General features: G+C 35.4%; 1 protein-coding gene across 1 annotated transcript; it reads right to left on the reverse strand.

Annotated features, from left to right (window-relative positions):
* Window positions 1–1,438: 1,438 nt before the first annotated feature.
* On the reverse strand, window positions 1,439–4,052 carry LOC120214251 (putative E3 ubiquitin-protein ligase UBR7). Its single transcript, XM_039212198.1, has 4 exons — window positions 4,044–4,052; window positions 2,889–3,149; window positions 1,666–2,322; window positions 1,439–1,525 (listed from the first exon to the last, which is right to left on the reverse strand). Exons 1-4 carry the CDS (start codon window positions 4,050–4,052, stop codon window positions 1,439–1,441), a joined length of 1,014 nt encoding a protein of 337 aa, XP_039068129.1.
* Window positions 4,053–27,442: the final 23,390 nt, after the last annotated feature.

The raw sequence follows: 27,442 nt of genomic DNA on the forward strand, positions 1-27,442 counted from the left end.
TATAACTGTTTAGTTGTTGCCTAAACTGATATTGATTTAGAGGCTTAAATACTATAATATGATTTTACGTGATATCATTATTTATTGAAAGGATTAAATTGGATACATTTTTAAAAGTTCAAAATTTCTTTTTTTTTTTTTTTTTTTAACTTTTGTTAATGTTTTGCATGTATTGAATATTCTTGTATTTGAATGAAGCTTTAGTTTTCAACTAAGAATTTCATTTTTTCCCTCTCTTATCCTTATAACTCTTTATCTTCACCGTTACAACATAATTTCATGCAGGAAAACGCTTACATCTCTTTGAAAAAGTGCCATGAAGAAACACCCCCTTTTTCAAAATATAGGGAGAAAATTTATGTATTCTACAGTCTGTTTGCGAGATAGTTTAAATTAAAATATTTTAATTAAGTTATATAAATTTAAATATAATATAATATGTTAAAATTTATAAGAATATATGACATTTCATATGTAAAAAATATATAAATATTATTGTACATTTTATAGATCTCTTTGCAAATTATCTCTTTGAGATATGTATCTTCTAGAATATTATAATTTATCAATTTGATTGTTGTCAAATTTATCACCAATTAAATCTATTATATCACGATTATATTAATTCATTTTATCGACATAAAATAATCATTATCATTTTATGTCTTACATCAACCTTCAAAAGCCTATATATATAAATCCCATGCAAAATCAAAGAGAAACTTTAATCTCTCTCTATATCTCATGATTTAAATCTTTCTTCCCTTTTCACAAAATCATCATCTATAATTTTTCGTCAAAATCAAAAATTAAATGTACGAATACAAATTTAAGGTAAAATTGATAAAGGTTAATAACCGATCAAAACGCAGAGATGGACCAGGTCGTTGATAGAGAAGCAGATGCAACGAATTCAACACGTCACCATACCTTTGAAGTTGATTTTGGTAGGGACTTGACGGCTCAACTTCTACCGAGAAATTTCGGTTTGTTTTGAGCAGGGAAAATCAGAAAGCTTTTAGTAAGACCCGTCAAACGTTGAAAAGACTTATTCAAAGCCTTTGGTATAGCTGGGAAGCGAAGAGGGGACTTTAAATGACAACACTGCCTTCTTTTTTATTTGTTTCTTCCATTTAACACTTGCCATATCTACCACTTTTCATGCATTGAATAAACAACCATGGTAGCATTTTCTACCTTTAAATTGACTTTTCAAATATTTCTCCAATTAAACGAAGCACGCGTATTATGAACCCATAGCAGAGCTTGAGCAAATAGAGAAACACAATTACATGATAAAAGTCATTAATAACAACCACAAACAAAATGGTTCAAAAGTAACATTACAGCGTTCCAACTTGAAACAACCTAAATATATGCATAGCATTTCTTTTCCTCATCAACTGCATATCCAACTGATAAAGAGAAAGCCTACTTACTACACACGCCTTCTTTTGTTTTTAAGGTTCTCGAAAATCTGGTTGACATCAGCTTCTGTTTTTGCCGTCGAAGGATCAACTGACCCCTAATGGTATAGATAAATCTTAGTGGCAGTACATTTGCTTGTGAAAAATGCAAAAACGAAGAACCTATATGATGCAGGAAAATTGAAAAAAAAAAATAAACGTTAGCAACTAAAAAAAGGTACAAAATTCAAAGACATACCAGGAACGAACGGAACTCCTCCGTGAAGTCTGCAATGCCATTCAGAATCTCCATTTTTTCTATATGACCAAGATTGTTAAAGAAATTTAGTTGAGCACCCTCCCTTCGCGGCAACTTTTCTTCCCTCTTCTGCTTTGCATTCTTTTCATACTCTGCTATCGAATCCTCCTCGTCAAGTAGATTACTCATTTGCTTCTCCTTGTACATATCCAAGCACTTGCCACATATGCAGAGGGCACCTCTCCAGTTTTTAGAAAGGAAAAGCGGTTTACTTCCCAGATCGACTGATGCAGCCATCCAGTCTACCCCAACAATACAAGTAGCAGGTGTACTGGCCATACTTCCGGGCGAACTTGAGATGCCATCATTCTGAGAGCTTTCTCCAATAACAAACTTCTTGACATCAGATATAGCTCCAACATTATCCTTTTGGGAAGAATCAGGGTACACACCATTTTCAAGTTTTCCAGCTCCGTCATCTATAGGAGGGATGTCTTCCACTACACTTTTATCCTTGCTAGTGGTGACAGGAGCAACAGGCTGTCCCCCCACTGCACATATGGTCTTAGAATATAGAGTCAGAAAAGAACAAACTGCAGAGCATGCTTTGCATATAAAATCCTCATACTGAGGATCCCCTTCCTCATCTCTAGGAACCTGTCATACAAGTATTCTCAGATCGGATTCTATTATCCGGTATCAATAACTCGGAATAGAACAAAAGGAACTAAGTAAAAGTCTTTTTTTTCACAGTTCCTCTTCTTTTGCAATATCTAAGCTCAAACTATTTACACCGCACAGCTAGAAATAAAATAATCAAGTAAATGCGCCAATGGAAAGATCCTTCAAACAGATAAACTGTGATATGTTCACTGCAGTTAGCACTTTTCGTTTTCAAATAACTAGAACTGATATTCATGTTTAAAGAGAGTTCAGGCCAGAACAATGCCACTGGCATCATGCTGAATTGAAACAGAACCCCGAGGAGGGCACAGTAGAATAACAACCGAAAGTTTAACCCGCTAAGATACAGCCAACAAGCACATTGCAAGTGATCATATTTGTATAAGAGGATGCAAGCTTATAAAGCAACTCCATAAATGCCAATGATTTTAAGTTAACCGCAAAATCAGAACACTGTGTCATTATAAAGGACATCAGGCAAAACCTGATGAAGAAAAAGCATCATATGAAACTGTTGGACATGCACCCAGCTTACCAACCTCATCAGGAGAGCTTTGGCAGATATGCTCCTCGTGAAACCAGTCCTCACACATACAGCACTGTATCATCTCTTCTTGTTCCTGGCGATCTGGATGTGGATAGGGGCGGTTGCAGGTGCAGTAGACACCTTTGAAGTTGTGATTATATGAATTCTCGATATTCTCTGCATCCTTATTTGGGAAAAGTTTACACGAGAACTCTCCAAATTTGGAATTTCCACAATCACACCTAAAACTTTTCTTGGTCCAGAGTTCCAAAATCTTGAATTGCAACAAAAAAAATCTCAGACATTCATGCAAGCAGATATAAAAGGATATGATATTTATACAAAGATCATTCAAAATAAGGAAGCACATGCTTATCGACAATCTTATGTATATATAAACTCCTAACATGCATAACATGAACCTAATGCTCAAGTAAGCATGTAAAGTTTCAAATGCAACCCAGCATATATAACTTTATTCAGCACTCAAGTAAGCAAGCCAAGTTTCAAATAGCAATAGGATCTGTAAGAATGAAAACCTTGCGTTTCCCACATTTGAACCACACAAACATTCTTAAACCAATTCATCATTTATTCCATTATAAAACATTAAAAACTAATAATGATGATGTCCCATTATTGTTCCAAAAAAGCAGGTTTAGAAATTTATGTTCAAGAACAAACTCATGTATGAGTTCGTTTATTGATTCGTTTATTTATGTTGATTAACAAGCTAATGTATGAGTTCGTTTATTGATTCGTTTATTTATGTTGATTAACAAGCTCGTTTAGAAATTTTTTTTTTTATTTCTTTAAATTTTAAATATTAATGAATGAAGAAACTACATGAACTACATGGTCAATCATGAGTTTAAATTATGAAGCATAAAAAGTTTAAGTGCTAATGGCATAATTTTACTATTTTAGAAGAACATATTCACGGCAACTAAATAACCATATTTTTTTTTCTGGTTGCCCTCCAAGCTTCGCCATGACTAATTTAAACAGACCCGAGTTGTACATCTGATTTTGGTGAGTGAGTCTTCCATAGGAGATTTTCTGCATACATAAGGAGTCAAACTCAAAACCTCACTTAAATGATATCAAGTTACTTACCACTTGAATCAGCCCTGTTGTTAGTACTAAATAACCATATTAGCAAACATACAAACGACATGTTTACGTTTTTTTGCTAACCGAACTTTAGCTTCAGCATTTACTAGGGAATTTCCATTTGTTTATTCTACTTACTTTTGAATTCTCAAGGCTACAGCATGTTTAGTTTCCCTTATTTTGCATGGATCTCAATTCCCAGCCTATTTTTGCACGCTTATATACTTTATTCTTCATCAAACACTATGCTATGATATTCTCTTATTTTTTTCTCCTACATTACGTCATATATTGGTCCCAAAAAAACAAAGCTGATTTGTAATATAAAACTCGGACAAGTGTGATTTGTATCACACATTTTTTTATTAAAGTATAATTTCAGTAAAATGGTGTTTCGTATAATTAGAAATATCAGTAAAATAGACTTTCTTAGATAATATAATAATAAATAGTATATAATGGAAAACCCTCCCATCAACGATCTGAAGCCGTCTAGTAATCTTGGGGGTAGGCCTCCGGACAGTTCGTCAGGCGGTGGATCTCAAGAGGCTGTGGTTGTGGGCACTCAGGCGGTTCTTCTTGAGGGATTGGGGCTGTCGTTGGACACGAAGCGAGGAAAGTTTCAGCAACCTTCCACGGTAAGGCTCATGATGCCATATCTTACCGGATCATGGGTTGAAGGAGAACGATGTGGCTATGATTGATTCTATGAGGGTGGCTGATGGAAGAGAGAGTTCTACTAGGGAGGGTGATGCCCTTGCGAAGAGTGTGAGTTTAGTAACCCTAAACAATGGTGATCCCACGATTACGCCAGACGTTAAAATGGGTAAACAATATTTTAGAGACATAGTTAAGGGGAATTCTTTGGGTGGCCAACAGAATGCGTCGATTCACGAACTGGATTTGGACGTCATGCCTGAGGATGTTGAGCTGGTTCCAGGGGGACCTTTTCCCAAAATTAAGTTCTCAGGGTGTGTTCATGATGCCATTGACGCCAATCTTGTGAATTCTCTAGTAGTTCGGCTGTTGGGTAAGTTCATAGGATATAGATCACTAATGAACAGAATTAAAACGATTTGGAATCCTCAAGGTGAAATAAACTTGATTGACCTGGACAATGAATACTATATTGTGCGGTTTGCGAATGAAGAGGATTACAATCACGTTCTATTTGGAGGTCCTTGGATCATCTACGAGTGTTACCTTACCGTACAACCTTGGAGTAGATCCTTCTCTACCGCCGCTGATCATCCGATTAAAGTAATGGCTTGGTGTCGCATGCCGAGGTTACCCTATCGCTATTATACAAGAAACTTGTTTCGGTTTATAGCTAAAGCAATTGGTACAATGGTCCGAGTTGACTATAATACGGAGGATGGTAGTAGAAGTCGGTTTGCAAAGCTCGTTGTTATTGTGGATTTGGAGAAGCCATTTGTGACTGGAATAATTATTGATGATGGTCTTAAGCAACTAGTGGAATATGGAGGTTTACCAGTTATTTGTTATGACCGGAAAGTATGGGCATGTGCAAGAAAATTGTGGGCATCCCTTCGGTCATGACGGTGAATGGGGAGGAGAATAGAATTCGGATAACGGGGGATAAACCGTACGGGCCTTGGATACATGTGGTCAAACATAAAAAAGAAGATTTCAGCAGCTCGTAAAGGTGGAAATGACGAAACAGATAACCAAGGTGGGGGCAGCTAACTGGTTCCCGTTTCTCGGTTCTTGATGCTCATCTTGAGAAGGAGAATGTGACGCCGATTCAAACACCTTAAGGACATCGGGAGAATGGAAAAAGAGCAAGTGGCATTACTGGTTCGGTTAGAATCGCTCAAAGATCAGGTGAGAAGGCTGAATCTAGTAAGCAAGGGGGACATAAGAATAACCTATGAAAATAGATGCAAGTTGAAAGAAGTGTCCACGTGACTCCACTTCAACCTCTTAATCTTACTACTGTTGCTTCAAAGGATAATGTTGTTCAGGTCTCTTCATCGCTAGAAAAGGACAAGTATATTGCTGTTCAGGTGGTGGAGAGTGATGAAAATAGAGCACCTCTGGATCAGGGGTTACACATTTCTCAAAGAATGACGAATGTCTCTTCTTGGAAAGTTACAAGCAAAGGCTTATCGGCGGTTCAAGGTCTCTCAAGAAAAGGTTTAAAGACTCGAAAAAAGAAGAGAGGGTACCGAACAAACTGGTTCTAACTGAATGGTTAGCTTCCTTGAATGACGAAGTAAATCATGCCCAAGATTTGGCCGTGTTGCCTGGACATAGAGAATTACGACCCTTTGGTCGGGTGGAGAAGACGGTTCAATGGAGGAAGAACAACACTTTTTAGCAGTGTGCTCATGATAAGATGCATGTTTAGTTGTGGGAGTGCAACCTTTCTGTTTAATTATTTATTAATGACTATGTCCTTTTTTTGGAATGTTAATGGTGCTCGGGATCCTGATTTTAATAATTGTTTTAAGTTGTTGGTAGATATTCATAAGCCAAACTTAGTGGTTATCTTTGAACCTCAGATCAATGGTTTGGCTGTTGATCAGTTTATTCGGAAGTCGGGTTTTGATTTCTCTTACAGGGTGGAGGCTATAGGCTTTTCAGAGGGTATTTGGATCCTTTGGAGGAGCTCTATTCAGTTTTCTGTTCTTACGATCTCTTGTCAGTTCATTCATGGTTGGTGCGACATCAGATTGAACGGTGAAGGGTTCTTTATTACATACATATATGCTAGTTCTGATAGCATATTAAGCGGGGAGGTTATGGAATGAATTGAAGGTGTTAGAACCCTATTCAGATCATCTTTGGGTGCTTAGGGGAGATTTTAATGTTATTGGAAGTCGTTCGGAGCATTGGGGGGTCTCAAAATCGAGTGAGAGTTTGCCAACGGTTTTGTGACTTCATGTTTGAATTCGGGTTGCATGATATGGGGTTTATTGGGCCGAAGTTCACATGGAAAAGGGGGAATTTGTCGCAAAGAATCGATAGGTGTGTGTGTAATTCTTTTTGGCTCACTAAATTTCCTTAGTCAGAGGTGGTTCATCTCCAAAGATTGGGCTCTGATCATTGCCTGCTTTTACTTGATGTGGGGAATGGTCAATTTTTTGGTGTGGTATCTGCCTTACTGGTATATTGATGCCTAGAGTGATCATTCTGACTTTTTGAATCTTGTGAAAGATGTTTGAGAAGATGAGAGGCCTATTTGGGACAATATTTTGGACTTCCAATGCAAGAGTCGAGATTGGAACAAAAATGTTTTTGGTAAACGAAAGGTTATGCTTCTGGTTCGTGTTAAAGGGATTGAGCGGGTGCTAAAGGATTCGAAAGATGACTATCTGTTATAATTGACGGATAACCTTAAAAAAGAATTGTGGTGTGTTTGATCGCGTGTATAAGTGTGTGTTGTGGCACGTAATTCTGTGCAAGTATACACAATCGAAGCAAGTAATATATAGTAGTAAGTGAGTTATCGTCTCCACAGGGATTTGTGAGAATTTTTTATGATTGCTATAGCTAGAACTAGGTGTCACTAACTAGTCCTAAGATTCTTGTCTAATGGTATTCACAAAGGAAAAACAAGTAGTAGCAAACAGATGGAAAAAGGTATGGTCGAGGCAAGAAAAATTGTAAAGTGAAGTGAGCAGAAAAGTTTTATCGTAGAGAGAAAAATATGTGAAGGTAAACAAATAAAAGTTGTCAAGACAAAGAAAAATGTTTAGTTCAATATATTCTGAAAAACCTTACACAATCAGACCTCTAACAGAACACTTGGGTTGGATTCGCTACAGCAATAAATTATTCTATGTTTAGGATGATTTAGTATGCTATGCCTATACTGCCCGACAGAATTTACTATAGTGTTCTTAGAAATTTTCTACGACAATACTACCTAGCGTGAACTGCAACCCTAGGTTTGTCAATCTATTGCTGCGGCAATACCCCTCAGCGTAAACTGTTGCTTTAGCTTATCTACTCAAGCATTTACCCTTCTTAGTCGAATAAAACCCTCTCCTTATCTCTAAGGCGGATTAGAACCTCACAATCTCGGATTAGTTCCCTTTTTCATGTAGACCTAACCTAACTCTTTCGAATATTAGGTATTAACTCTTAAAAAAATGGAAATATTTTAAAAGCTCTTAAAAAGGCTAGGAATGTTTTGTCGTAGCACCAAACAATCTTTCAAAAGCTCTTACAGTGCCAAAGAAAAAGATTAAAACAGTAAACAAAATAATATTCAACAATATTCAACAAAAACATACTTAATCATTCATTAACAATCGAATAAAGTATCATTCAAGCATTTCCAACACCAAATAAAACAATTTATGGTGTGACAAACATCATCCCAAAAATAATATTTAAATACAAGCTCTTAAATGATATGTAAATGAAGAACAAGAGGAATAAAAACTCCCAAAACAAAGCTCTACCATGACATCAGACCACCACCATGACGGCTCTAGTGGCCAGCCTCTCTCAAGGGTCTGGCATTTGCTCCGGTGAAGCCTGGCTATGGAGGGAACCAAGGAAGGTCGAGTGAGGGACAGTGGAAAAGGATGTGCTACAACCACCTTTCTCCAAGCGTCACTTTTAGAGTATGTTATCTCTTCTCCATTAGGGTGGTATAATGAGATGTGTATAGTGGAGATTTCTAGGGGGTTTCATGCCCATTGTGTGAATAATATGGTAGGTGGTAGTGGTCCTAAATTCCTTAGCAGGGGAATGGTTTCACATTAGGTGTATTGGAAAATTGGCCAAGTGACGTCAGAAGTTTTGTCTTATGTTGCGTCAGACTTGTGAGATAAAAACTCGTCTTAGCAAGAAAATTTATTCATCACTGTCGTCGTCTTATGTTCCACTAGCCATAGCAAATTAATTTGTCTCGGAAAATAAATTCTTTCTCAGTCATTTCCTACATCATCACAACTAACAAACAACTCTTCTCCTCAGCAGCATTAGTTTAGTCAAATAAACTTTGCCTCGACAATACTTATCCACCACATGCAAATATGTCCTAAATGCAACTATATACAGCTAAAATGGTATGTCAATGGCTTTTAGACATTCAATAATTTAAGTAAAAAGACCTAAAATATAGTCTTTTTACGGAGTTATGAATGTTCTTTCTCAATATGAGAGTTTTTGGCATTAGAAGGCTTGTAGTTCTTGGATTACGAAGGGCGATTTAAATACAATTTTTTTCAAAAGTCTACAATGGTGAGAATGAACGAAAATAGAATCAATATTTTGCAATTATCGGACGTCTCTTGGGTAGTGACCACGATCATCTTAAGGATCTTGTCGTGGGGGTTTTCCACAATTTGTTCAGTACATAGTGTAATTGCTCGCATATTGTCACAAGTGAGTGCAATTTTGTCCAAGTTAATGATGATGATCTTCGCCCCTTTCTACAGGAGATCTCTATGGATGAAGTCTGTAGTGCTTTGTTTAGTATGGCGCCGTTGAAATCCCCAAGAGTTGATGGGTTTCATATGACATTCTATCAGAAAAATTGGAGCGTTGTGGGTCATTCTGTTTTTGCGTTTATTAAGCATTTTTTGAGGAAGGAGTGTTGGAGAAATAGGTAAATGAGACACTGTTGGTTTTCATCTTGAAGGTTAGTAATCGCACTTCTCTGAGCTAGTTACGATCGATTAGTCTGTGCAATGTCCTGTATAAGTCGATGACTAAGTTGTTTATTTGTTGTCTGAAACCTTTTCTTTTGAGGTGGGTAGTACAGAATCAAGTGAGATTTGTTCCAAGTCGACAATTTACGAATAACATTATAGTGGCTCAGGAAGCGATACATTCGATGGCTAAAAAATTATGGTGAAATAGTTGGATGGCCATAAAGGTCAACCTTGAGAAAGTGATAACTTCCTTAAAAGGCTACTTTTAAGGTCTTTTTCACTGAAGTTATTGTTTGTTTAAAAGCTCATTTTATTCATTTTAGGATCATGTATTTGCATATAGTTGTATTTGTGGTGGTATTGCTATTTTATCTTTTAAAGATGTTGTATGAGAAAAAGGTGCAGTTTCTTATTATGTGCAGGAAGTAGCAAGAAGAAGGTTGCACTGGGAAGAAATGTCGTGACACCACACGCTGCTGAAGCAAATTGAAATGCCTTGGCATTTCTGGTGCAGAAACGGACAAAAAGATATTTTGTAAAAAGACAGCTGGCAAGGCGCGTGTTTAATGGTTGTAACCGTCTGTTGGGGACTACTGCCACCTGTAAGCATAAAACTCATGCCCAAGGACTAACTCTAGGGGTATGATGGGTATTTTGAGTGCAAAAATCACATTAATACCCTTAGATATTTTTATTATTTAAGACACCTCACATGAGAGAGAAAGAATGAGGATCTTCAGCAAAATTTTCTTACTTTTTTCACTGTATCCTTCTTTTCATTCTCTAGTGGTGTTCATCCATTGATGAGCTCCAAGGAGTGGCGAGCTAGACGTCTGAGAGGAGCTAGTGAGCTAAGGCGAGTCTTGGTGGTTGAGGAGAACTCTGGCTGCAATCTTCGAAGGCTTCTTCTCCATTCCCTTTTGCTGCTATTTTTCTATTTGATGTTGGATTGTTTGGAACAAATATATTTCATGGCTTGTTTCATGGATGATTTGAACCTCACCATGAACTAACTTTATTTGGAGGGGTTATTTTTATGGATGTTTAACGTTATTTTAAATGTAGATTTATATTTATATTTTGTTTTTGCTTATTTTGCTTATTTTGCTTATGAATGCTTCATCGTCTAAGATTGTAGGAGGCATAAGAGTGTCCATTTCTTAGATGAAGGCTAGGTGTTCGAGAGAAACTTAGCTAATAATACTTGTAGTATTCAAGAGAAACACAAGAAAGATTCACATAACCAATGAGGTGTAGTATTTTCTTAAGTTTTGAACCAACCTAGTAGTACTATATTCTAATCCCTTAGTACTTGAGAGAGACTATGATAAGATTTCAATGATTAAGAGGGGTAGTTTTTATCAATAGTGTAGGCTGCCATAGTTGAAACTGAGAGGAGATGTCGTGGCATTCTATGTTATTAAGTTTCTTTGACTAGAGATAGCGGGAGCATTTTCAGCAAACCCTATCGAACAAGTGAAGTTTAGATAGATTAAATCTGCCTGAGAGAAAAGTTTTCGTATCCTTAAATCAATCTCTACTATTCTTTCATGTGGAAGCTTGTTGTGTGATGATTTCAAACTATCATTTATTTGTTGTTTTTATTATTTTTCATTGTCTTGAAATTTCAATAATTTTTCAATATTAAAATATGTTTTTTCCACTACATTTCCATTTGCTACCCCATCAAACTATTAATCCATATCAACCAACATATATTTTCCATTTTCGTGACATTTTATATTAGTACATATCATCACTAATTATACTTAGATAGAGTAGTGCTTTGCTTTGGTTAAACTTTGTAATTTCCACAAATCCCTGTAGAGATGATACTCACTCATCACTTTATTACTTGATCAATTGTGTATACTTGCACATTATTTGCATATTATTTTATAGTACTCACAACACGCAACAAGTTTTTGCGCTGTTGCCGGGGATTGGCAACGTGAAGTTAATTAGTTTTGCTAGAGCATTTTATTTTTGCATATTTATTTGTGTATATTTTACTTGATGTTTTTGTTTTATTCTTTTTCTGGTTTATTTAGTATATGCCTAGAAGACATTCTGAAGAGCCATTGGAACCGATAGAACCTGAGATTGAAAGACTCTTTAGACAAAGGAGACGTGCTCAACATGATCGAAGAAATATGTATCAAATTGGAAATTAGGGCATTGGTCAAGATGACAAAATTTCGAATGCTGAGGCATTAGAAAATGTTGGACCTACTGATATGCCTTGTGTTATTCGTGATCATTTAAATCCAATGCTAGATGATCTGAATCCTGGAATTGTGGCACCTGAAATTCAAGCTCAATATTTCGAACTTAAACCTGTTATATTTAATATGTTGAATTCTATAGGCAAGTTTCGGGGATGCCAATTGAAGATTTCAGGCATCATATTCAAAATTTTCTGGAAGTTTGTGATTCTTTCCGCCAAGGAGTGCATGAGAATATTCTGAAATTAAAGTTGTTTCCATATTCGTTGGTGACCGAGCAAGGGCTTGGTTGAGTGGTGTTCCATATGGTTTGATGAAATCATGGGCCGATCTTTGCAAAAGTTTCTTATTGCGATATAACCCACTGAACATGAATACTCAGCTAAGGAATGACATAACATCCTTTCGTCAGGGGGACGACGAATCTATGTATGAGTGTTGGGATTGTTACAAGAGTTTGCTTCGAAAGTGTTCAAATCATGGTTTTCACAATTAGACTCAAGTAGTTATGTTTTATAATGGAGTCAATGCACCCACGAGCATGATGCTAGATGCCTCAGTAAATGGGATATTACTGGATAAATCACCTACTGATGCATTTGCTATTTTGGATAGAATTGCTAATAATGACTATCAATTTCCTTCCTCAACGGTTAGGAGTGGGAGGAAATCATTAGGAACATTTGAGTTAGATACCAAAGATTCGGTGTCCGCTCAACTCTCAGCTATTACTAATATGTTGAAAAATTTACAACGTTCCACTGATGTGAAGGAAGTGAGAGCAACTCACTTGGCATGTTTGTTATGCCAAGGCAATCATCATGAGAGTGAATACCCGACCAACCACGAGTCCATCAACTTTGTAGGTAATTTCAATCAAGGAAATAATAATCCTTACTCTAACACTTATAATGCAGGATGATGTCAGCATCCTAATTTCTCATGGGGAAATCAAGGAGGCCAAAATACTAGTCAGCCCACTTTGCAGCAGAATCACAATGAAACTCAATGTTACCAAAATGCCATGCCATGGCATAATACCAACAAAGGAGCTTCATCTTCTGCGAGTATTAGTTCATTGGAAGCTATAATTCAAGATTTCATATCTACTACGAAGACAATACTGCAAGACCATTTTACTTCAATTAAGAATAAAGGAGCTTTACTTCATAGTCAGGGCACCTTACTTCAAAGCCATAGCTCTTCTTTGAGAGCTTTGGAAGGTCAAGTTGGTTTGATTGCTACGGTATTGCAAGAGCTTCAACAAGGACGTTTTCCAAGTGACACTAAAGTCACTAAAACACATTGAAAAGAGCATTGTAACATGTTAACTCTTAGGAGTGGAACAAAAATTAATCAACAAGTCAAGGTTAGTGGGACGCAACATGATGACTCTACTCCCAGTACTGAAATGGGTGAAGTTGAATTACATGATGATATCATTTCTAAAAAGGACAAGGAGGAGGGTTCTAATAATGAGCCTGCCAAGGCACAAAATTTTGATGCCAATGCAAAATCATTTCCTATTCCCTCAGTTAAGGAAGTTAGACCCCACCACCCTTCCCGCAAAGATTGAAGAATCATAATGATGAAGTTCAGTTCAAGAAGTTTGTGGACATTCTTGATCAGCTCTATATTAACGTACATCTCTTGGAAGATATTGAACAAATGCCAAAGTATGCCAAATTTCTTAAGGAAATTTGTACCAAGAAGAGGAAAGTAAAGACTTATGAGACAGTTGCCACGGTAACATAATTTTGTTCTTCATTGAGTAAGTTGCCACCAAAGCAAAATGACATGGGCAGCTTCATTATTTCCTGTTCTATAGGAGATAATTTCACTGGAAAGGCACTATGTGATCTTGGTTCAAGTGTAAACTTAATGCTGAAATCTATATTCTTGAAGCTTGGCATAGGAGATGCAAGACCCACATCGGTTATTTTACAACTTGCTGAAAAATCCCATGTTAAACCTGAAGGGAGAGTCGAGGATGTCATAGTAAGGGTGGATAAGTTTGTGTTTCTAGTCGACTTCTTAATTCTAGATTGCGAAGTTGATGCCAAGGCATTCATTATTCTGGGAAGACCTTCCCTAGCCACTGGTCGTATTTTGATAGATTGTGAAAAAGGTGAACTTACCATGAGAGTGGTTGATCAGTGTGTGACTGTCAATGTGTTTCAAACTCTCAAGTATGTCGATGATACTGAAGAATGCCAAGACATTTTTGAATTGAACTCAGTAATTCAAGAAGAAGTTGAACAACTTTGCCAGAACAATTTTATTCAACTAGCAGAAAAGGACTATTGGATGGATGATGAAAGCTTAGTGGAGTACAATAACTTCCCAATTTTGGAGGAGCAATTCAGCTTACTACTAGCTAGATCAAGTATGAATTTTGATGAATTTATTCCTCCTAAGCCATCATTATTGCATGCACCTACTCTAGAGCTAAAGACCTTGCCAGGGCATCTTAAATATGTTTACTTGGGTTGCGATAACATTTTACCAGTAATTATTTTTGCTAACCTTACTGCTAAACAAGAGCAACGTTTGTTAAGTGTTTTGATGCAGCATAAGAAAACGCTTGGTTGGACTATGGCTGACTTGAAAGGAATTAATCCCAGATTTACATGCATAAGATTTTTCTTGAAGATTGCCACAACAATTCGATAGAACCACAAAGAAGACTCAAACTTATTATGAAGAAAGTGGTAATGAAAGAAATTTTGAAATGGTTAATGTTGGAGTAATTTACCCTATATTAAATAGTTCATGGTGAGCCATGTACAATGTGTGCCAAATAAAGGAGGCATGATTGTGGTTACCAATGAGGATAATGAGATATTACCCACTCGCACTATTACTGGATGGAGGATATGCATGGATTATCGCAAACTCAACAAAGCTACAAAGAATAATCATTTTCCTCTACCTTTCATCAACTAAATTTTGGATCGATTGGCAAGCAAAGCATTTTATTATTTTTTGGATGGGTACTCAGGGTACAATCAAATTGTCATTGCACCAGAAGCCCAGGAAAAGACTCCATTTACTTGTCCCTATTGCCTTATTGCCTTTAGAATGATGCCTTTTGGACTCTATAATGCCCCGACAATATTTCAGTGTTGTATGCAAGTAATATTTTCAGACATGGTTGGGGATTTCCTTGAGATATTCGTGGACGAATTTTCTGTTTCTGGAGATGATTTTGAACGATGCCTCGAAAATTTGTTAAAAGTTCTCAAAATATGAGAGTAAGCTAATTTGGTCTTAAATTGGGAAAAATGTCACTTTATGGTGACTGAAGGCATTGTGTTAGGCCACAAAATATATCACGAGGGCATTGAGGTAGATAAAGCGAAAATTGAAATAATTGAAAAATTGCCACCACCAACTTCGGTCAAGGGTATAAGGAGTTTTCTTGGACATACTGGATTTTATAGAAGATTTATCAATGATTTCTAAGCCGTTGTGCACATTGCTTCAACAAAACCAGCCCTTTGTGTTTGACGAGTTATGCCTCAGTGCATTCACTTAAATTGAAACAACAATTTATCTCGGAACCTATTGTAGTTCCTCCTGATTAGACATCACCATTCGAGTTGATGTGTGATGCAAGCGATTATGATGTGTTGAGTTAATCGATTGATGAAATCGACCAAGAGGGGGGTGAATTGGCAATTAAAATTTTGGTGGAAGCTTTTGCAGAAAATTGAAAAGATTTGCACAACGATTTAGAGTGGTTCGACTTTCTCAACCAAAGTATACGTCCACTACCTTAGTTATCCACACTAAGAATTTTCCAACAAATTCACTAATTTGTTCTTTCTTTTGAGGCCAAAGAGATAACCTTACAACTCCCTCAAGAATATACCCCAAATCTTGAGAACACTCTTTCTCAAAGAGAAGATTACAAATTTGCAAACTTACAAGGAAAACCTCACAAGGTAATATGTTTGCACAATTCTAGAACAAGATAAGAACACTCAAAAGATGATTACAAATGAGCACAAATTGTGTTCTTGAAAGCAAAATGAATATTGAAAGGAAAATTAGCTTGAATTGCACAAACTTGATTTTGATGCTTTCTCTCTTGTTTCTCTATTGATTCTTCTTGATTGTTGTTAATCAATGGCTTCTAAACTTGTTTAAATACTATTTCAAATGATTCTGAACTTTGGGGATGGTTAGTGGAGTCAATAGAGTCGTTTAAGTGTGAAAACAATTAATTAAAGCAGTTGGGAGTGTCAGTGCATCGATGCATACCCATGGTGCATCGGTGCATCAAGTGTAAAATTTAAATATTTTGACCGTTGGACCCTTAGTGCATCGGTGCACTAAGAGTGCATCGATGCATAAAATGTATTCAATGTTTCAAAATAGCCAGAGTGCATCGATGCATGGTATGTGCATCGATGCATAAAATGCATTCGATGCTCAATTTAATCCATGGTGCATCGATGCATGGATTGGTGCATCGGTGCATCACTTTGAAAAATTGATTTTAGGCTTGATTTTGGTTCAAAATACTTTGTGAAATTTGTTTCAAAAATATATTAAGTATAAAACACAATTTTACACATTTAGTAAGGTTTGAATTTGATCTTGAAATACTTGGATTGATATTTTGATATTCGAATAATTAAATTGAATATACTAAGAAAATCGTTTGTAAAATCTTAAAATTCATTTAACTTAATTTGTTATATTGAAACATCAAAAATGTTTTCAACAATCTCCCCCTTTTTGATATAACAAAACATTTGTGTAATTTTAAGATTTTCTTTGAAATTTAAGTTTTGAAATCAAGTTTGAAAATTTACTCCCCCTTACTCTAACACTTCTCCCTTTAACACTTTTACACTTCTCCCCCTTTTTGTTAAATCAAAAAGTCTCTAAAACGTTTTAAACAAGTTTTGAAAAGCATAGTCAATTGATTATAAATATATATATATATATATATATATATCTTAAGCTGCTAAGATCACAATCAAAAGAGAGATTAGCCATTAGTTTCATAATCAATATTCATAATCAAATGTGAAATGACATTATTGGTCATACATTTCTAATGATGCAAAAATAAGAAAATTCAACCAAACTCAATATATATATATTAAGTTTCGTTTTGAATGCATACCGCATTGGAGTAGAAAATGCGGACTAACTGTTGATAGACGATAGGTTTGATATGAAACAATTTATCAAACTTCCAAGTTTTAAGAATCGGAAGGTATTCGAAGTCAATATCTATCATGGCTTGAAGAGAATGAATACGCTCTTCCCGGATTCTATAGGATTGGAAATAATTTCTGTACCTAGAGTACAATTCGTCTCTACGACGTTCAGGCATATTAAACAAGGATCCTATAAGACTATTAGGTGGAGGAGGAACGGGATTTGGAGGTCGGGTAGAACGACTAGAAGAAGTCCTAGGTCGTTTTGGATTTGACATGGTTTAAAGAATCGGAATAATGAATGAAACCTGCAATTTGAAACACATGTATGCACAATAATCAATCCCAAAACTCAATTGAGTCCGCAATAATTCAAGGTTCTCTAAACCGAATCCTAATGGGCATAGTTTTGAAAAACTATTTAGAAAAAAAATGTTTAAAAATTATAACATGTATAGTTTTTCATGAAAACAACATAATTAAATCAAAAACATCAAATTTTAAAATTAAATTTAGATTTTTGATTTTTTTTCAAAAATTCAAAAATTCATTGAAATTTTGTGAGTTTTTGATGAAATTGGTTGTAAAATATAGTTTAAAATCATCAAACAATTAATGCCCGATATAATGTTCACCCTAGAACTAATCTAAACTAGTTCTAAAATCAAAATATGATAAAATAGAGGTTTTTAGAAAAATACCTTGAAAATTTCGGATTGATGAGAATGAGATGTTGTGTTGCATGATTTAATGATAGTAGCAGGATATAGAGATGAAATGCTCGAAGATTCCGACAAAGTTTTGTTGGTTTTGATCAAGAGGAGGATTTAGAGAAGAAGAGAGGCGTACGACTAGATAGGGTTTAGTTTTAGGGTTTGAAACAAATAAGAAAATAAGCCTTTTAAACCTAAAAACTCGACCGATACATCGATGCATGACCTTGTGCATCGATGCACATTAAAGGCATGCATCGGTGCACCTTATGGTGTATCAATGCACATTCAAGGATGCGTCGACGCACTGTTAGGTGTATCGATGCATTAAGTACAAAAATGTCAAAAATTCGTTTTAAACACTCAAAATGCTAAATTAATTGGCTCTAGTGGTATTGGAAGCTCATATAATGAAAATTAATCATGTTCAATCAATCAAATTTATCCTTAAACTACATTTGAACATAAAATTAATTTTCACAAATGAACATAAACTCCCCCTAACTAATAGCAAAGAATGCAATCAAAAATTATTATTATAAACAATTTTCATTTATTCTTAAAAATGCTAAAAATATTTTAAACACTAAGCGAAGATAGGTTAGATAAACCTAATTCTCTCCTAAGTGTCCAAAATCTTTCCTTGTCTAAAGGCTTTGTAAAAATATCTGCTAATTGATGCAAAGTATCAACAAATTCTAGAACTATATCTTCCTTAGCGACATGGTCTCTAATGAAGTGATGTCTAATTTCAATATGCTTAGTTCTAGAGTGTTGGATGAGATTTTTAGTGAGACAAATAGCACTAGTATTGTCACACTTGATAGGAATGGTACCTACTTCAATTCCATAATCAAAAAGTTGTTGTTTCATCCATAAAACTTGTGCACAACAACTACCTACTGAAATGTATTCTGCTTCAGTGGTAGATAATGCTACACAATTTTGTTTCTTTGAAAACCAAGAAATCAACATATTTCCAAGGAATTGGTAAGTACCGAAGGTTCTTTTCCTATCTAATTTGCAACCTCCATAATCCACATCAGAGAAGGCATGCAAGCTAAAGCTAGAGTCTCTAGGATACCAAAGTCCTAAACTAGGAGTTTCCTTAAGGTATCTAAATATTCTCTTAACAGCTAGTAAATGTGATTCCTTAGGACATGATTAAAATCTAGCACATAAGCAAACACTAAACATAATGTCCGGTCTACATGCAGTTAGATAAAGCAAAGAGCCAATCATTGACCTGTATAATTTAACATCCACACATTTACCTCCTTCATCTATGTCAAGCTTTGTTGATGAGCTCATTGGAGTGACATGAGGTTTACCATTTTCCAGTTCAAACTTCTTGAGCATATCTTTGACGTACTTAGCTTGATTGATGAAGATGCCATCTTTTCTTTGCTTGATTTGGAGTCCCAAGAAAAATGAGAGCTCCCCCATCATGCTCATCTCGAATTCACTTTGCATTAGCTTAGAAAATTCTTGGCAAAGAACATCATTAGTAGAACCAAATATTATATCATCAACATAAATTTGAACTACTAATAAATCTTTACCTTTATGCTTTAAAAACAATGTAGTGTCAACCTTCCCTTTGGAAAAACCATTTTCAATTAAAATGTTTGACAATCTTTCATACCAAGCTCTAGGAGCTTGTTTTAAGCCATAAAGCGCTTTTGTCAATTTAAGAACATGATTTGGAAATTTTAAATCTTCAAAACCAAGAGGTTGTTCCACATACACTTCTTCCTTTATAAAACCATTTAAAAATGCACTTTTAACATCCATTTGATATAATTTAAATTCATGAAAACATGCAAATGCTAATAACATTCTAATTGCTTCCATCATAGCTACGAGAGTGTATGTTTCATCATAGTCTATGCCTTCTTCTTGAGTATACCATTGAGCAACAAGTCTAGCCTTGTTTCTCACTATATTACCACTCTCATCAAGCTTATTCCTAAATACCCATCTAGTACCTACAGTAGATTTATTACTAGGCCTTTCAACTAATGTCCATACTTTACTTCTCTCAAATTGATTTAACTCTTCTTGCATAGCCATAATCCAATGTTCATCATTTAATGCTTCTTTGATATTCTTAGGCTCTATACATGAGATAAATGTAACATAATTTCAAATATTTTTAAGAGAAGATCGAGTTGTTACCCCTTTGTATGGATCACCTATAATCTCACCATCCTTGATATAGTTGTACTCTCTTAGGTAAGATACTTCCCTTTCTTCAATTGTTGGATTCTCGAGAGGATCTTGAGTTTCCTCATCTTTCGTTTCTTCCTTTGATGATGGTTCTCCAACGTCATGTTCAACATCATTTATATTTATAATACCTACATCATCATTCAAACAACAATCCTTCCTCGGAAGGGGATTATCATCGAAAACAACATGTATAGACTCTTCTAGAACTAAAGTTATTTTATTAAATACTCGATAAGCTTTAGAATTTAAGGAATATCCCAGAAAAATTCCTTCATCACTTTTAGCATCAAATTTGCCAAGATTGTCTTTACTGTTGTTTAAAACAAAACATTTACATCCAAAAGGATGAAAATAGCTAATGTTAGGCTTTTTATTTTTAAATAGTTCATATGGAGTTTTCTTCAAAATAGGCCTAATCATTACACGATTAATAAAATAACAAGCGGTATTTGTGGCTTTCGCCCAAAAATATTTTGGCAAATTGTTTTCACAAAGCATGGTTCTAGCCATTTCTTCTAAAGTTCAATTTTCCTCTCAGCAACTCCATTTTGTTGAGGGGTTCTAGGTGCTGAAAAATTATGGCTAATACCATTAGAATTACAAAAATTAGTAAATCCAAAGTTTTCAAATTCAGTTTCATGATCACTCCTAACACTAGTTTTAGAGTAACCTTTTTCATTTTGGATTACTTTTGAAAACGTGATGAATTTTTCTAATGCTTCATCTTTAGTACTTAAGAATAGAATCCAAGTATATCTAGAATAGTCATCTACCAAGACAAATGCATATTGTTTTCCACCCAAGCTAGTAGTCCTAGTTGGCCCAAAAAGATCTAAATGGATCAATTATAATACTCTACTAGTGGATACGTCATTAATGGATTTAAAATAAATTCGCTTTTGTTTTCCTTTAGCACAAGCATCACAGATTTTATCATTATCAAATTTTAGTTTAGGCAACCCTCGAACTAAATCTCCTTGAATTAGCCATTGGAAAACACTCATACTAGTATGTCCTAGTCTCCTATGCCATAACCAACTATCATGCTCATCCTTACCAACTAGGCATAAATTAGTTATATAAATAGAGTCTAAATTCACCATGTAAATGTTTCATATTCTATGACCAACAAGCATAATCCGATTAGATGCAATGTCAATAACTTTACAACCATTAGTTTCAAACATGACATTGAATCCCTTATCACATAATTGACTAATACTCAAGAGATTATGCTTTAATCAATTCACATATAAAACATTTTTTATTTGTATGGAAGAGGTATTACCTATGGTACCTATACCTTCGACGTGACCTTTTGAATTATCACCAAAAGTCACTTCTCCTCCATTTTTGGCGTTAAGCTCTATGAACCGGTTTTTGTCCCCGATCATGTGTCTTGAGCATCCACTATCAAGGTACCATGAGTTTGAATTTGTTTCCCGTGCCTTGTACCAATGCTCATTTTCCTACAAACATAGATTAATTTCTAATTTTTGGTACCCAAATTCTTTTGGGTCCATATTCATTAGTTTCCAAAATCCTAGTCCCCTTAGGTATCCATTTGTGTAGGATATCCTTATCTTTAGTAGTAACAAGTCCTTTAGGAACCCATATACTTCTAACGATTTTTCCATTAGAGGTTCTTCGGGGACCTCTATGATTGTAGTTTTTAAAACTTTTTCTAACAAAGTTGGATTTTGAATTTTCTCCAATTTCAAAACGTTTTGTTCCAACTTTATCAAAAGAAGCTTTAAGATCATCAATTTTCTTTTGATGATCATCATTGACATTTGAAAGTAAATTTTGCAAATCCGAATTTTTCTTTTCAAACTCTTCTAATTTGATTTGCAAATCTTTGATTTTGCTTTCAAAATTGTTGTTGGTTTTAGATATGAGTTTATTTTCATTTTTCAATTTTGAAATATCATTTTTATATTTTAAAAACAATTTCTCATAATCCGAAGCTAACCTATTATATTCCTCTAGTAACTCATCATAAGATAAATCATCTAAATCAAATGAGTTGGAGGTTACCTTAGAATCTTTCCCGAATGCCATCAAGCACAAGTTTGCTACTTCTTGTTCCTCTTCATCGGAACCTTCTTCATCGCTCCATGTAGCCACATGAGCCTTGTGCTTATTCTTTGATTGACACTTTCTCCTTAATTGTGGGCAATCATATTTGACATGTCCCAGCTTTTTGCATTCATAACAAATGATTGGGTCCTTCTCTTTTGGTTCATTTTTTAGGCCTTCATTTCATTTGAATTTTCTTCCTCGGTAAGGTCTCATCATTTTTCTGAACCGTTTGGCAAACAATGCCATTTCCTCGTCATCGTCATCTTCATCCGAATCATTATCATCTTTTGTGGATTTAAGAGCAACTCCAATGTTTTTTTCTTCTCCTTCTCCTTTGGTGTCTCGTCAATCTTATCGAGGTCTATCTCATCTTCAAGCATCATTTCATGAGTGAGGGGGGAACCGATTAGCTCTTCAAGAGTTAAGGACTTTAGGTTCTTAGCCTCGATAATTGTCGTCTTCTTGGATTGCCACGATTTTGGAAGTGAGTAAACTAACTTCCTCACAAGCTTTTCATTTGGAATGATCTCTCCATATGATTTGAGACCATTGATAATTGTTGAGAATCTATCCGTCATAGCTTTGATATCTTCATTTGGTTTCATTCTGAAATTTTCATAGCTATTTGTTAGAAGACTAATTTTAGATTCTTTTACCTCGTCAGTTCCTTCATAAGTGACTTGTAGTTTATCCCATATTTCTTTGGCGGTTGTAAAAGATGAAACTCTCCCATATTCATCTGGTCCAAGAGCACAAAATATGATATGGATGGCTTTGGAGTTGAGCTGGAACATTCTTGTCCCTCCTTCACTCCACAATCTTGGATGAGTGAGAGGTTTGATGTATCCGTCTTCTACAACATTTCATGCTCTCATGTCACTTGCTTGCATGAAATACATCATCCTATTCTTCCAATAGGCATAGTTAGCTCCATTGAAGAAAGGAGGCTTGTTGATGGGTATCGAATCAAGATCGGAGTCGATGTTTGAAGTAGAGGCCATTGATGACTTGATTATCGATGTAACTCTTCCCAAATCGACTCAGGAGGCGATTAAACCTTCAAATGTGTGAGGCTCTGATACTAATTGTTGAGTTAATCGATTGATGGAATCGACCAAGAGGGGGTAAATTGGCAATTAAAATTTTGGTGGAAGCTTTTGTAGAAAATTGAAAAGATTTGCACATCGATTTAGAGTGGTTCAACTTTCTCAACCTAAGTATACGTCCACTACCTTAGCTATCCACACTAAGGATTTTCCAACAAATTCACTAATTTTTTATTTCTTTTGAGGCCAAAGAGATAACCTTACAACTCCCTCAAGAATATACCCCAATTCTTGAGAACACTCTTTCTCAAAGAGAAGATTACAAATTTGCAAACTTACAAGGAAAACCTCACAAGGTAATATGTTTGCACAATTCTAGAACACGATAAGAACACTCAAAAGATGATTACAAATGAGCACAAATTGTGTTCTTGAAAGCAAAATGAATATTGAAAGGAAAATTGGCTTGAATTGCACAAACTTGATGTTTGATGCTTTCTCTCTTGTTTCTCTATTGATTCTTCTTGATTGTTGTTGATCAATGGCTTCTAAACTTGTTCAAATACTCCTTCAAATGATTCTGAACGTTGGGGATGGTTAATGGAGTTAATAGAGCCATTTAAGTGTGAAAACAATTAATTAAAGCAGTTGGGAGCGTCAGTGCATCGATGCATACCCATGGTGCATCGGTGCATCAAGTGTAAAATTCAAATATTTTGATCGTTGGACCCTTAGTGCATCGGTGCACTAAGAGTGTATCGATGCATAAAATGCATTCGATGTTTCAAAATAGCCAGAGTGCATCGATGCATGGTTTGTGCATCGATGCATCAAATTCACTGAGTGCATCGATGCATGGTATGTGCATCAATGCATAAAATGCTTTCGATGTTCAATTTAATCCTTGGTGCATCGATGGATAGATTGGTGCATCGGTGCATCACTTTGAAAATTTGATTTTAGGCTTGATTTTGGTTCAAAATACTTTGTGAAAATTGTTTTTAAAATACATTAAGTATAAAACACAATTTTACACATTTAGTAAGGTTTGAATTTGATCTTGAAATACTTGGAGTAATATTTTGATATTCGAATAATTAAATTGAATATACTAAGAAAATCGTTTGTAAAATCTTAAAATACGTTTAACTTAATTTGTTATATCGAAACATCAAAAATGTTTTCAACATGATGTATGAGTTGTTTTGGGGAAACGAGGAGGTAAACTTTTTCATGTTATATATTACTCTAGCCGCACATTAAATGAAGCACAATTGAACTATACTACCACTGAGAAAGAATTACTTGATGTGGTATTTGCTTTTGATAAGTTTAGACCATACCTAATAGGCACTAAAGTTATTGTTCACACTGATCATTCGACTATAAAATACTTAGTGAATAAGAAAGATGCAAAGCCTAGACTAGAGAACAATTCATGGTACTGAAAACTAAGTTGCCTAGACTAGATGTAAGAATTCGACTCACAGGTTGTAGATAGAAAACGTACTGAAAACCAAGTTGTTGATCATTTATCTATGCTAGAGAACAATTCAAAATGCCATGAAACTGTAGATATTCAAGAGGAATTTCCTGATGAGAAAATTTTATATGCCACGACAATCTCATGGTACACCGACCTTGTTAATTTTCATGGTAGTGGAATATTGCCTTTTGATTTGGACAGCCATGGTAAAAAGAAATTCAAGTACGATGCAAGGTATTATTTTTGGGATGAGCCATATTTGTTTAAGAATTATGTTGATCAGCTCATTAGACGATGTGTACCTGAAGAAGAACAATGCGACATTATATACCATTGTCATTTAGCCCCAAGTGGAGGCCATTTTGGAGGGGCAAGGACTTTTGCTAAGGTCCTGCAATTAGGCTTTTACTGTCCAACTCTGTTAAAATATGCTCAAGCCTTTTACAAATCTTGTGATCGATGCCAACGCACTAGAAACATATCCAGGCGACACGAAATGTCACTGCAAAATATTTTGGAAATAGAGCTGTTTGATGTTTGGGGCATCGATTTCATGGGACCTTTCCTATATACCGGAGGAGATCTATATATCTTGTTTGTTGTGGATTATATATCCAAGTGGGTAGAAGCAATAGCAACATCAAGGAATGACTCTAAAACCGTACTCAAGTTTTTGTACAATCATATTTTCACTCAATTTGGAGTACCTCAAGCTATCATTAGTGATGAAGGAACTCGTTTCGATAACAAGTTGATTGCCAAGGCATTAAGGAGATATGGAGTTCATCATAAGATTGTCATGGCATATCATCCGCAGACAAATAGACAAGCAGATATATCCAATCGTGAAATCATACAGATTTTAGAAAAAATGGTGAACCCAAGGTGAAAAGATTGGTCAACAAAGTTAGATGAAGCACTTTGGGATTATAGAACAACGTTCAAAACTCCTATAGGCATGTCACCATTTAATCTGGTGTATGGGAAGGCTTGACATCTTTCGGTTGAACTTGAACATAAGGCTTATTGGGCCATTAAGCGATTGAATTTTGATGCTCAGTTAGCCAAGGAGAATAGATTACTGGAACTTAATGAAATGGAATATTTTAGAGAACAAGAATATGAAAATGCACGAATATACAAGGAAAAACCAAGAAGTGGCACGACCAAAAACTGATGCCATGACATTTTCATATTGGCCAGCAAGTACTGCTTTACAATTCTAGACTTAAACTGTTTCCTGGGAAGCTTAAATCTCGATGGCCAGGACCATTTAAGGTGCATTATGTTTAACCCCATGGAGCCGTTGACATCAAGAATATAGATGATGGGACAATTTTCAAAGTCAATAGCCAACGTCTGAAATCTTATAATGGAGTTCCACAATTGCACAACAAGGCAGTGTTGTACCTGCACAATGCTGACGTGTGCCCAACTGAGAACCAAATTCCAATGCCACGACATTGAATTATATTGACTGTGCATAAATAATAATTTTATTTTCTCTTTTATTTTTATTTTTATTCTTATTTTTTTTTTGTAGATATTTCTAGTTTGTTTTATAGGGGACCCACAGTACTGCAGCCGTGCAAGGAGCGGTTATCAATGGAGGAAAAGACAAAACAATTAAAAGGGGAAAATATTCTTTTTGATTCATTCCTTTATTTTATTTTATTTTATTTCCTTATTTTAATTTTTCTCTCTCCATTGTCTTGTTCCATCAAAATTAATTTGACAGTTTACTTTTTCTTTTTCCCACCTACCCAATTATCCCATCCACACATTTCTTTTCAGCCGTTCACTCACTTTTTTTTTTTACTTTTTCTTTTTATCTGCACTCACTTCTTCTTATTCCTTCATTTTCCCTCCATAGCTGAAATTCCTCAAATTTTCCAAGCACAAAGCTCACTCCTTTTTCATTTTTTTCTTTCTTCAAAACACTGGGGGAAAAAATGGTGCATATGAGATCCATAAAGGCAGAAGCTCCTATTACTCAGTAGTTCAAAAATGATGAAGCAAAAGTAAGGTTTCAAAACTTCAAAAATAGGAAGCTTTTTTTTAGTTGGGGTTCATCTTTATGGGTGAAATGGATGGTGGTTTTGGACCAGGCGTGATGGATATAATTGTTCCACACAAATGGCACAAGTTTGCAAGGCACCCTGGTTCAGTGAATGCATCATTGGTGAAATAATTTTATGCTAACATTTCTGAACCGAACCAGCATGCTATTTTTGTGCGAGGTAAGTATATTCGGTTTACACCAACTGCTATTAATTGATACTTTCATTTACAGGTTATTGAATACCAACATGCAAAGTTTGAAATTGAAGCTGACAGTGCCACTTATGATGTAGTTTTGGAGGACTTATGATTTGCAAATACCTCCTAGAATGGTCGCCAAACCAGTCGCTACTCAATTAACCGTGAACATCTCTAATAGCGTGCCAAACTGTGGAACCATTTCCTAAAGCACAAGTTAATGCCCACATCCTACAATACGAAAATATCTCTTCCTCATTTAATGCTCTTACATTCAATTATGGTAACCCGTTCTATTGATCTGGGTATGATCATTGTTTAACAAGTGCATGAATGTTTAGGAAAAAAGGCTAGTGCTTTAGTTTTTCCAAATTTAATTACAACTTTGTGTCGAAAGAAAAAGGTTAGTGAAAATGCCTTTGATGAAATTTTATCTGGAGTTTCGGGTATTATTAGGGACAAATTACCATTATTGTTGGGTCTTGAAAACCCAAAATCTAAGGCCCCTGTTAATGAAAAGTTTGCAGAGGATGCACAATCTAATGACGAGGCAATGATGCTTGCTCTTAAAGAAGCTGTTATGCAAACTCAGACTCATTTA

This window comes from Hibiscus syriacus, unplaced genomic scaffold (assembly GCF_006381635.1).
Source record: "Hibiscus syriacus cultivar Baekdansim isolate YM2019G1 unplaced genomic scaffold, ASM638163v2 tig00110057_pilon, whole genome shotgun sequence".
NCBI classification, from domain to species: Eukaryota; Viridiplantae; Streptophyta; class Magnoliopsida; order Malvales; family Malvaceae; genus Hibiscus; species Hibiscus syriacus.

Excerpts from the sequence above, each read along its gene's own strand:
- LOC120214251 (XM_039212198.1), bottom strand. Across the intron at positions 2,323-2,888 it reads GCCAAAGCTCTCCTGATGAG|GTTCCTAGAGATGAGGAAGG; the intron begins GTTGGTAAGCTG and ends CTTGTATGACAG. Across the intron at positions 1,526-1,665 it reads AGGAGTTCCGTTCGTTCCTG|GGGTCAGTTGATCCTTCGAC; the intron begins GTATGTCTTTGA and ends CTATACCATTAG.